Source organism: Vulpes lagopus, chromosome 19 (assembly GCF_018345385.1).
Source record: "Vulpes lagopus strain Blue_001 chromosome 19, ASM1834538v1, whole genome shotgun sequence".
Classification (NCBI taxonomy): domain Eukaryota; kingdom Metazoa; phylum Chordata; class Mammalia; order Carnivora; family Canidae; genus Vulpes; species Vulpes lagopus.
Genome location: NC_054842.1, coordinates 24,344,082 through 24,356,515, shown reverse-complemented (window position 1 = coordinate 24,356,515; position 12,434 = coordinate 24,344,082). Strand labels below are relative to the sequence as shown.

The 12,434-nt window shown below is 36.9% G+C and overlaps 1 protein-coding gene across 1 annotated transcript in view; it reads left to right on the top strand.

The window, feature by feature from the left end:
- The window catches only part of KCNH8 (potassium voltage-gated channel subfamily H member 8), a 367,485-nt gene that overhangs the window by 291,363 nt on the left and 63,688 nt on the right, over nucleotides 1-12,434 (top strand). Inside the window, exon 8 of the mRNA XM_041734461.1 lies at nucleotides 11,705-11,902. Within this exon, the coding sequence (XP_041590395.1) occupies nucleotides 11,705-11,902 (198 nt within the window). The remainder of the gene's footprint in view (nucleotides 1-11,704; nucleotides 11,903-12,434) is intronic.

The following is a 12,434-nucleotide window of genomic DNA, read 5'->3' as shown; positions in this document are numbered from 1 at the left end:
TGAAAAGTGGTTACAGTTGAGCATTGACAACTGTATCTTTAAACATAGAAAATACTGCTATATTTTGGAAGAAAAGAGTAGAAATAGGACCAAAGAGTGGGTAGCCAGGGGAGGCAGATGGGATTCAACCCTAGTCTTAGAGAGAGCCTGGGCTGTGACTACAGGGTAACTCACATGTTCCTGGGTCCTCAGCAGTTGGAACTGGGAGCCAAATCCTGCCTCTGCCACAGCCTGGGCTCACTAGGGTTGTGTACTGCTCCCTCAGCCGTGACTACCATGCTACTGTCTACTCTACCCATGCTTCCTGCCACTTTTTCTCAAGATGTTCTGGTGTCTTTGGACTTCTTTGTTTTCATTACTATGTTCCTCTTGCGGCTTCTGCTCTATGCCTAGAGTGGGACAGCTTTCTCCCTGAATGACACCTACAAAACCTGCCCTGTGGCATTTGAAACACGTTTCCCAGAAAACTGAAGGTATTTCAGAAGATATCATCCAATGAAAGTAAAAACACCTTCTTCCCCCAAATTGCTAGGGTAAGACTTAGGCAAAGATGTAAATACACTATATACTGTACTTTGATTACAGTGTGAGTTAAACCAACTTTTGCATGCCAGGCTGGAGACTAAACCATCTTTTGCCCCTGCTTCCATTGTTTCCAATCCATTAAAAAGGCATTACGGTTGCCAAATAATGAATTTGTAAACAAAGTTGGTATCTGCGGGTGAAATAAAAAGTCAGATGCCAATGAATGGGATGGTTAAAACATGGTTCAAAGTACTTAGTTTATCTGATATTTTTAATAAGGTCCAAGAAACTACATAAGAAAGTGGGTTTTCATAAGAAAAACAAAAGCTGTGTGGTCTCTAATTCCTCCACAACATGGACCTGACCTATATAAAGTCTCTTGCAAAGTCCATGAGAGGATAACCAAAGAATTCTATTCCTGAAAAATGAAACCTTGGGGACTTGCTGAGAGTTCAGGCTACAGTTCCAAAAAGCTTTCACATTCCCCAAGCTTTTGCATACACTGACCATTAACACATCAATTCCCACCAACTGCCTTTAGAATAATAGCTAAGGCTTCTGGTGGGGGTGGTGGGGCAGCAAAGAGCATCACAAAAGTTTCCAGTCTCAAAATAAAAATAACACCATGTCTCCCGACCACATGTCTTAGATGATGGTGACTATAAGCAGCAGAAGGAGTATGGGAAATTTCTATTTGCAGGTGGAAGGGAAAAGCAATGACATAGAAAAATCAATTGCAGCAGCCATTTCTATAAAAGAGACAAAGTCAATCAGGAGCGTGCTAATACCAAAACCTTGATTGACAAGAAGGATCAAAAGGTAGCATGACTCTCAACTCAGACAACTCCAGATTCAAAAGCTGGTCCTTCTCCCTAACAGATGTCTCTCATGTTTGACTTAGCCTTTCCAAGTACTAATATTTTAATATCAACATTTTTAGATTGTAATGCTTGGCTCTTAGAGTTGTAAGAAATTGTTAACACAATCGATGATTAAATTAAATAATATTTAAAATATTCATCACATTTGATGATCAGTGTGTGGTCTCCAGCCACAAAGGCACAAGCAAGATTATTATGACATACTGTTTTTACCATAACAAATCAAGTAACGGCAAAGAAATTGATGACAAAATATTATGAACTTACTTCCTATCGATTTTGTGTCTTCAGTACCTCAATACAGAAAGTGACATTTGTAATACGAATGGTACAAAATCCCTGATTTGCAAGAATGATGTGATTGTGTACGTTATTTCTGCTACCATGTTCATTATTTTATACGGATGGAAATGAGATGGTGGGTTAAGATTTTATACCAATCTTGAGGAATGAAGGATTTTAGAAGTCTGCATTATTTTCAGTAAGACAGAAGACCTTCATTCCTTTCAAACAACGGCAGCAACAATAAGAATAGCTTTTTATCTAGTGCTTGCTGTGGTTAATTCTGCATTCTGCTAAGCCCTTTATGTGAACTGTGTCACTTGACATTACAGCAGCCTATGAGGTGAGTTACTGTCATGTTCTCCATATTAGCAAGAAGGAGACTAGGGCCCAAGAAGATGAGTAAGTTAGCTAACATCACACAACTAAGTAGCACTTTCCTATGCTGCATTGCTTGCCTTCTGAGTTATTCAGGTTTACAGGACTCCTTGGTCAGATACATTTCTCTGTTGTCAAGTTTCTCTTCTGCATTTTTCCTGCATCTCTTGTTCCTTGATTGTTGTCTCTGGGCACTCTGTCTACTTCTCATTTGGAAACATTTCCATGCCACCTGTAGGTGCCTTGGGCACACCTGTGTTAACTTCACATCTGACCACTCAGCCATGTGCTGGCTAAAAACTTATTTTGGAATGTTCATGCAAACTCCCACCACTTACTGTATTTCATTCCCGCATTAAGCCATCAAGCAACGTTAGTTATATGTTTTTAAATGCATTACTGGACATACAAGTCAGACTCACTTCTTCTAAAGGAGAACCAAGGCTGACACTTCAAACTTGGTGTTTTATTTTGACACATGGGTATTTCCTAGAAACTTGAAGAAAATGCCTTTAGAACATAGAAAATGCCTTTAGTTTCAGACCCAACTAAAGGTAAAGAAAATCCAGAGGACTCTTTAATGGGGCATTTGGACACAACATTCTAGCATATTCTATGGCTTAATTTATTTGAATTACTTTTATAATTGAGATGTTAGAAAATGTATTTCCTTTAATGCATTTGGAAGAAAAGTAATTAGAACTTTATTTTGAAGTTCTACAAACCAGAGAAACTTAAGATTCCTTTTTAATGGATATCAAAGCCTATCCTTCTAATTTAAATGACTGCCAGGCAACTACAACAGCTGAGAAATGGTTTGCAAACGTGGGACACGTCAATTCATTTTTCTTCCCTAGGTTTGTAGCAACTCTGAATCTTTGAGACAAAAGAGAAAACATAAAGGAGATTGGGGGCAGATAATGAAAATAAATTTAGCATGCCACAAAAGTAAAATTACTTGGTTGGATTCAATTACTTTTACCCTAAATTATTTTCCTGAAACTTGTTTTTGTCCCTTTGTGCAAAGAATGAGTGCTTCGGATTAGAATTTTCTTATTGAGTGACAAGTTGTCTCTGGAAACGCTACTCTATGCTCAGACATGAATGTATGTCACAAACTCATTAAGCCATGAAAAACATATAAGCAATGACTCAGGAAAAAATGCTCATGGTGAGGCAGATCTGAAAGCATTGTGAACTGTATGAGCATTTCATATAGGATGGTTAAAGGCAAATAGTTCATAGTTTAGGTTCTGTTAACTTAGCCATGAGCCTAATCTTTGTTAGAATTTCCTTTATTTTTAACCAAGATTTGAAAAGCATTTGGAAGTGCCTCAGTTGGTTGGAAACAGATGGCCTGTACTGCCTCTTCTTAGGACCAGTCAGAAAACCCTACAATAGTTGCTCAACTGTGGCTTCAGGTTGTTTCACATTTCGCGTTCTTTCTGGAGGATTTCTGTTTGGTTTGATTTTTTTTTTTTTGCTGCATGTATTAATGATCTATTTTGGTAGTTTACCATAGTGTGTAACCTTTCAATGCATCATTGCTGAAGTGAAATGCTAGACCTTAGTAATCAATAGTCAGGAAATTTCTTTCATACAAACTTCATATTCAAGTAGACTTTAGAGAACTGGCAAACTCTGGACTGGTTTTAGCGCAAGCAGTACATCTTTTTGTTGACAGTATCAATATCACATAATATTGCTTCTGAAAAATTGTTCAGCAGTGGGAATAGAGCAGAAATGATACACACATCAAAATGTGAAAATCTCCCATCCTTATCCCATCAATATTTGTCGATGGGTTATCACTCAAATAATTAAAAACAAATAAAAGATGAATTCATAAGATCATGGGTTATTACACAAGCATTTTGCTTTAAGAAAATCAACCACGTGTGATGAAACATTACAGGATCTTGTTTCATAAAATCTTAGATCTGAGAAACATTACTAAAAGATTATGGAAAAAGAGATTACTCAATCCAATCACCTCATATTCAAGATGGAAAAATGGAAGACCAGAAAGGCTAACTGGCGCTAACTGGTGACCCATATAGGGTCATATATCAACTTAATTAATGGCAGGACCAAGATTAGGATCCCAATTTCCTGACTCAGAGTCCAGTCTCTTTCACTGTATGGTTAATCCTTTTTGTTTCAGACTTTTACCTCGAAAGTAAGTTATACCATTTCAGAAATGTAAGATACTTCCTGGTGTATGAAAACCAAAATGTGCTATTAGTGGGAACTTAAATGATGGAGTTCCTATTCAAATTAGGACCCCAGATTTATTGGTGCCTTTTCCTTAGTGGAATCAACAAATCAGTATCAAATACTACTGTAGCGTGGTGCCCTTCTCGTCTAATCTGCAGTCACATCCTGTAACATGGGATAAAGTAGAGGTGGAGATTGAGTTTTGAAATCTAAGTCTCTGAACTTCTCCTTAACTCTTTCTTACATTAAAATATTGAAAGTCCGTAGTTTAGTTAATGGTAATGTGTCAGTGTTAATTTCATAGTTGGACAAACATTAAGCTATTAATAGTAGAGGAAACTGGGTGAAGGATATATAGGAATTCTTTGTACTCTTTGCAACTTTTTAGTAGTCAAAATTATCCCAAAATAAAAAGTTTGTTTAAATCAAAAAACAAACAAAACAAAAACCTATAGCGACAGGTACTAGTTGAACCTTAAGAAATGGAGATGAATATATAGATATTTTAAGAGACAATGGAGATGAAATCTTAAGCTTTTTTGTAATTTTTTTGGGGGTTAACAACTCCTTTTTGAATATGTATAACAGTAAATACAATACCTGACAAATGCTTTGGCTTTCCAGTACCACACCATCACCACCCCCACAAACCTACATAAACACATGCATACACTCAGACTTCTGACACCTAATTTCATATCTCTCACTCACTCCTGCGGCTGGGCAGGCCTACACCTCAGCCCCTTGTGGGAGGCTGAAGAGATCAGAGAAGTTCTCATGCTATGCACTATAATCATTGTCTCCCATGGCTTTGCCTCTCCCAGTAAGACACCTCCTGCCTTAGGACTCATAAAACAGTGTTTTTCTACCTCTCATCTGAATGAAGTCCAAAAGGATTAAGTATGGAGGGAGGGGAAGCAAATGTTAACTATAGTATTTTCTATGCTTGGAATTTACATTAGAAAGCCTCTTGATCCCTGTTGAAGTAATTTTTAGGTTCTAAATGCCATGTTATCCCATGTCTACATTGTGGATTATGTTTGGATAATTCTTCTATTTTTCTCTGATATGATATGTGCCTTTGAGACACAATCTCCCACTCTAAGCTAAAGTGGCCACTGAAAATGCAAACTTACTAAATATTGGTTTCCACAAGCACAATTAAAAAGATAATTTAAAATTATTACTTCTTTATAAAGTGTAGTATGGTAGAAAGATCATGGATGTTTAGTTAGAAAAGTATGGATTTGCCTCTCAGTTCTAAAACTCCCGAAAAGAAGGGAGAAAATTGCTGAACTTCTCTGTTAGGACTCATCATCAGTTTTTTATTTTTCTTTTGTTTTTAAGGCAGAATAATTGTGATAGTTGTATGAAAATAATGTTATGTGGAAGCGTAGTAAAACATTTGGCATTTAGTAAGTGTTGGCTGCTGTCGAAAATGTTGTTGGTTCTCCACCATGTCCCCTCAATCTATATGATTCCCATCCTTAGGATCTGTAGCTATGTATCCATGCCTGAGGCACTGTCTTCAGGTATGGAAGGCTACTTTGCTAGCAGTCATGGCAATGGTAGGGAATTCAGACTCCCTTGGAGCCGCCCTCAATTGTTGATAGCTGATAGCTGGTATGTATATATATATATATCCCCTGCTCCAACCGAAGTTGTGTTCCACACTGATCCCAGAGGTTCCCCAGTAGGATTAGGCTGCAGTTGTCTATAGCAGTAACTACAGACACACTTCATCGGCTGCTTCCACTCTATGTGCCCCCTCCCTATTGTCTCCCAAAAATATTGACTGGACCCAAAACTTACATAAATTACTTATAGATAAAGCCATGTCTCAGAGTCTGCTTCTGGGAAGGTTTAACTATACTATTTCTTTTTTACCATGTTTGTATTCCATAATAAAGGATGGTACCTCGCTTGTAAAGGCATTCGGTTACACTGTAATGCTGGTACTCTTAGGTCTGTAGCACATTGAGGTACTATGCATAGTGGCCAAGAATTTGAGTTCCAACAGTGAACATATCTGGATTAAAATCCTGAGGATTTAAAATTGACATATTGAGCAATTTATTTAATCCCTCTGAGTCTTAGTTTTCCTACCTTTAAAACAGGGATAATAATTTCTAAATTGTTACAATGATTGGTGAAATAATGAATCAAAATATGGATGATAACCTATCCCATAGAGTTAAGGTTTATTCATGAGTTGGAAGATGTACTGCTCTAGTAGAGTGTCTGGAGCACAGGAAGTCCTCAGCAAAAAGTAAACTACGCTCCAACCTAGTAACAAGGAAACTCTAGCATGGGCTCCATTCTTGCTTCTAGCTAAACCCTAATACAGCATGGTTCATTCATACCCAATTAAGTAAAGTACCATTTTGAATTTTGGTGTAATTATGCATGTGCTAGTCCCTTCTCTCTTTTCTCTATCCATACAAACATATCTTAACACACATATAAATCTGATTTACTAAGCTTATATTTTACTGGGTAGTTTTTATATTCCTAAGGTATTTTATGTGACCAAAGAAATTCACCATAGGCCTTCCTTAAATAGCATGTTCCTATTTCTTTCATTAAACCTAAAATAATTTACTAAATGCTAACCTAAACTAAGCTTTTCAAGAATGCATATGTTGTATAAAGCAGGTCACACCTGTACAAACTGTACACACATGCATTGTAAAAGTAAATAAGTTGGGTAGCCTAGTGGCTCAGCAGTTTAGTACTGCCTTCAGCCCAGGGCGTGATCCTGGAGACCCAGGATCGAGTCCCCACATCGGGCTTCCCTGCATGGAACCTGCTTCTCCCTCTACCTGTGTCTCTCCCTCTCTGTCTCTCTCTGTGTCTCTCATGAGTAAATAAATAAAATCTTAAAAAAAAAAAGAAGTAAGTAAGTTATTGTAGGAAACCTAAAGAGTAAAATAATTAAGAACTTCCATTTAAAGTATGTAATTAAGTGAAATATTGGGCCCATGGTAAGAATACAATGAAAAATATATGTATTGAATTATACTAAGTTACAGGCTCTTCTGGGCTTTGAAATTGATCTTTATTCCAGAAATATACTCTTTTATGTATCTAATCAATTTTACTAATGATAGGATTATTTTATGTTATCTTTTGTTTTTATGAGAGGGGAATGTATTCAGTATATTTCGATTCTACTTTATGTTGTGTATGTTTTTCCTTCAAAATGTTCTTTAGGAAAAAAAATTGAGCAGAAGCAGACAGACTGTTCTAGGACATCCCTTCCTTTAGAGATGAGTTTCTCCAGCATAAAAAAAGATTGGCTTCCAAATTGGTTAAACTGTTTTTTCTGTACAGTACAGTGACATGTTGTCTTGTTACAGTGAACATGTGCTCTCATTTTGGACGAGCTGTTCTGTGAAAAAGTTTTATTTAGCCCACAGATCCAATCCCCAGATTTGTGGGTGTTACCTCTTTTCCGTGTTACCAGGTTTTGTCATCATCATTATTGCTTTCGCTCCGTCAGCTGTAACACAGTTTAGTAGCAACCTCTCTTAAAAAACAAGATGTTTCTGAAAATAGACAGAACAGTTGGCTAGACAGAAAAGAGATATCAACAAAAGTAGGTCTGTTGTTCCTCTGCATTTTGCTCCCTGAATCACTTCTGAGATAGCTTTCTACATTGTAAATGAACAGACATTGGATGAGGATATAATCTGTGTGTCCTAATACAAACTTTTATCCTATTTTAATACAAAAGTCAATTTATATGAGAACTGATTTGTTTCAGAGAATTCTTACGTCTTTTACTTTTATTCAAATTAAGGAGCTTAACCAAATCTATTGACTGGGTTTGTTTGTTTCCTTTTTTTTTTTTTTTTTTAAGTGAGAAAACTGGCTTCTGTAAGTAAATGAATACTTTACTTCAAGATCAGTAGATGGATCCAGTTGTTTCTTCATGGTCTGATTGTATAGCTGATTCAGCCAAGAGGAAGCAGTAGCTTTATTGTTTCTGATTTTTTTCTTCTTCTGTGCATCAAATAAAACAAAAAATAGGTCATGCAATATTTACTCTTTGGCCAAAATGATATTCTTCAGTTGCCCAGTAATTAGCAGAAATGACCAATATGGAACAAAGGGATGAGAGCCCTTCTAATCACTTCCTTGTCCAGTAGAAATAATATGACAACAAACCTTTCAGAGAACAAGTTGGAAGACACATAAGAAACAGCCAACCCACTGGCCATTCAGCATCCTCTCGTTCTCAGATTTGATAGTATTTGGATCAAATGCCAACAGGGGCACCACTCTGAGAAATCAACATCCTGAATATGACAATAAATTCAGATGTTATTTCTGCTTCCTGACTTTTTTCTGTGTCTAGACTGTTTTCCTACAGTGTATATAAACATACCAGTAATATTTTTTAAATGCACGTTTGATTTGCTTTTGTGATATCTCTTCAATTAATCTTGGATAAGTTGTTTTTATTTCTGAATCTTTCTCTATACTAGATTAGACTAAGTTTTATTAAATCTCCTTTATCACTTTTTCTTCCCCCTCACTTAAACTTCTAGAACAGAGGTTTTTAATCTGATATGTATGAAGGGGCTTCAGGAAGCCATGAACCAACTAAAAATGAATACAGTGGTGCAAGAGTCTTCGCATGAATTTTGTTCTGACAAAAGGATCATGTCTCTCTTCAGATTTACATAGAGGTGTATTACTCCTTTTTAAAAACCACTGCCATGTGAATTTTCTCCCTTTTGTTGCTATTAGAAAATGCTAATCCTTACCTTAGGTTCTACTGAATACATGTGGTCACCACCTTTCTTTTCCATTACAGTTCACTGCTGATCTCTTATTTTTTCTTACCTTTCTGGATTGTGTACTTTCTTGTTCAATGTTATCAAGAGAAGCAAGAAAGAGAAAAGAGATATGATGCACCAACCCTCTACCAGTAACGGTGGTTGGCATTTTCATATGTGGCACTTCATTGGATCCACTGCAGCCCTACAAGTTAGACAATATCCTTGTTTTTACAAATAAGAAAAGTGAAACTTAAAGAAGTTAGTTGTTCCTACGGCCTGTAAATTAAAGAGTCCAGATTTAAATCTGTATTGAATCTAGTGTAGGGGAGGAAATTTTTTCCTTCTTTTAGGTTCTTTGGCTGGCCTAATAATAACATTGACATAAGACAATCAAATAAAAGAAAAACAACTTAATTTAGTACATATGGAAGTCTCACATAGACATGAGGAGGTCAAAGACAGGTAGTTGAGTCATATGCCATCCTGAGTTAAACTGAAGGGGGCTTCAGAGGGAAGGAATGCAATTCATTGGAAGATAAGAACAATAAATGTTTGGTAAACAAATGTTTGCCTTTCTGATGTAAAAAGTTATCCCTGGTAATAGCTCTCTTTTTGGTATAGGCCCCCTATTTAAATTATTTTAGGCAATTGAGAGGAAAGTAAAAGGCTCTTCTTGAGTCTGTTAGGCCTTGATTGCCTTCAGCTCAAATAATTCACATGCCAAAGTGGCACATTCTGGGGCAGCTTGCCCTGAACCCCATCACTAGTGTTTATTTCATCACAAAGCTTTCCAGACAGAGTAAATATTCATAGCTTACTAACAGCATCACTTTTTATAATGTAAAACTTAATGTTTTATTATTATTCTCTATCATCAAAACATACATTCATTATTCTAGTACAAATTTACAAATGCGTATATGCTGTTTCATTGCATCAATGTTGTCATATTGTCTCATACTGTGACAGAGTGCAAGAATCATTTATTCATTTCTTAATTCATTTTTTTAAAATATTTATTAAAACATACTTGTTAGTGCTTTGCTAAGTACTGGAATAGTGGTTCTAAATTCTATCTTTGCATTAGATTTTACTGGGGACTTTTAAAAAATACCGGTACCTGGTCTTGGCAACAGAAATTTTCATGCAGTTAGTGGAGACAGCCGTTGGGCAGTGTATTTTTTTAAAAAGTCTTCTAGCTATAGCCAGTGTTGAGAATCATTGTACCAGAGCAGTGGCTTTTCAAAGTGTGGTCCCTTCCATCTGCAGCATCAGCATCATGTAGGAATCTATTACAAAGGCAGATTCCCAGCCCCTACCCAGCCTCCTGAATTGTACCAGTAACTTCCAGGGATGCACTTGGCTATCTCTTTAACAAGCCCTCTAGATGTTTCTGAGGCAAGCTAACGGTTGAGAAACATTTCTCTAGGGAAACAGGATGAATAAGGCACAATACTTGCCATTAAGCAATTCTCTTTGGTCTCAAGGAATTCCCAATTGTTTAAAATATGCATTTTAATTACTTAGTACAGTTCCATAATCTATGACTTTAGCAGAAAAGGGCAGAATTATTACTACTTAAAAAGTATAATGACTTTCATCTCTTTTGGGGCAGCCGTTAAATGAAGTGTTTATAAGAAAGTAGTGGCCAGTGAATAGCATCTCTTAACAAAAGTCTTATGAGCCTTATGGGTTCAACTGAATTGTCATAGTGTTTTGTAACATACATACATACAGTGAGAGAGACAGAATTTTAGAATACAAAATCTTAGAGGATAAATATTTCCAATAAAGGATTTTAAAGTTGTCTTTCTGTTGTGTTTCCATTCTATTACTGTCAATAGCCTACTTGCTATTTCCCATCTTTATTAATATAGTTTTTTATAGCTTTATGACCACATAATTGACATACAACAAACTGCATATATGTAAAGCTCTTGATTTGATCAGTTTGGGCACATATATACACCAGTACTATAAAACAGTTGCAAGGGGCATCCAGTTCTATTACAGAAACCTCTTGGTAGAGCAGTTTTCCCCCTCTCAGCCCCAAATGGCAGAATGGGGTTGCAGAGGAAGATTCCTGAGTAAGGTGGCATGAACTGGTAAGCCAACTAGATGTCAGCCCAAATGAATAAAACAGGGCAAGTTGCACAGGATGAAAATAAAGCCCATCTTGTCTGTGTGAAGTCGAGATTCTTGTGTTTGTTGCTATTTATCATCATGTAGGGTTTAAAAATACCTACTAGACTCCTTTATCTCTTAAAATTCCAATTGAGAAAGGAGCTTAACCACTAGAGAAATAGACAACACTGTTACTGACAGTAACAATCCCAATTTCTCTCTCTGCAGGTGATCTCCTGCATTAGGGGAACCTGTTTAGCTTTGACCACCCATCTGCTCTTGAATGCCCACTTCTCTGCTGGGTCTTAAACAGAACAGCTTGCATAAAAGTGACATTTTTTGCTTTTTAGGAATGGAAACTCATTCTTTGCCTTTAACCTCCTTTTAACTTTTCTCTCTTCTTTCTCCTGAGCAAATTAGTATGTCCCTAAATGTTCATTTATCCTGACTGCCAGGTGCTAATACTGGGATTTTACAATTTGGGCTTACCTTCTCATTCTTCCCTTGCAGGCTGGCTCCATGAGTTGGGAAAGAGACTAGAATCTCCATACTACGGCAACAATACCTTGGGGGGCCCATCGATCCGAAGTGCCTATATTGCCGCTCTGTACTTCACCCTCAGCAGCCTCACCAGTGTTGGGTTTGGGAATGTCTCTGCTAATACAGATGCAGAAAAGATCTTCTCCATCTGCACCATGTTGATTGGTGGTAAGAGAAATTCTTCTTTCACACCAAGAGAAGGTGCCATACTATTGCTGTTCTGTTTATTCTGTCATAAAACACAATAGAGGTATATTACTTAGGTTGGAAGAGTCCAAAAGCACTAATTAGAAAATCAGTGACATGGGATGCCTGGGTGGTTTAGCAGTTGTGTGTCTGCCTCTGGCTCAGGGCATGATCCCAGACTCCCCGGATCGAGTCCCACATCGGGTTTCCTGCATGGAGACTTCTTCTCCCTCTGCCTGTGTCTCTGCTTCTCTCTTTCTGTGTCTCTCATGAATAAATAAATAAAATCTTAAAAAAAAAAAAGAAAAGTGACAAACACTTTAATTTACATACAGATTAGCAGTGAAAGTCTATGATGTCAAAAAATTCCATTTTCTGGACAGATAAAGAAGTAATCATTTACTTAATGCTGATTTTGTTTGTTTGTTTTACTTAATGCTGATTTTGAAAGGGCAGGAACTTTGCTTTCTTAGCATACTGTTTACTCCTAGTATTTGTGAATTACATGAGTCTG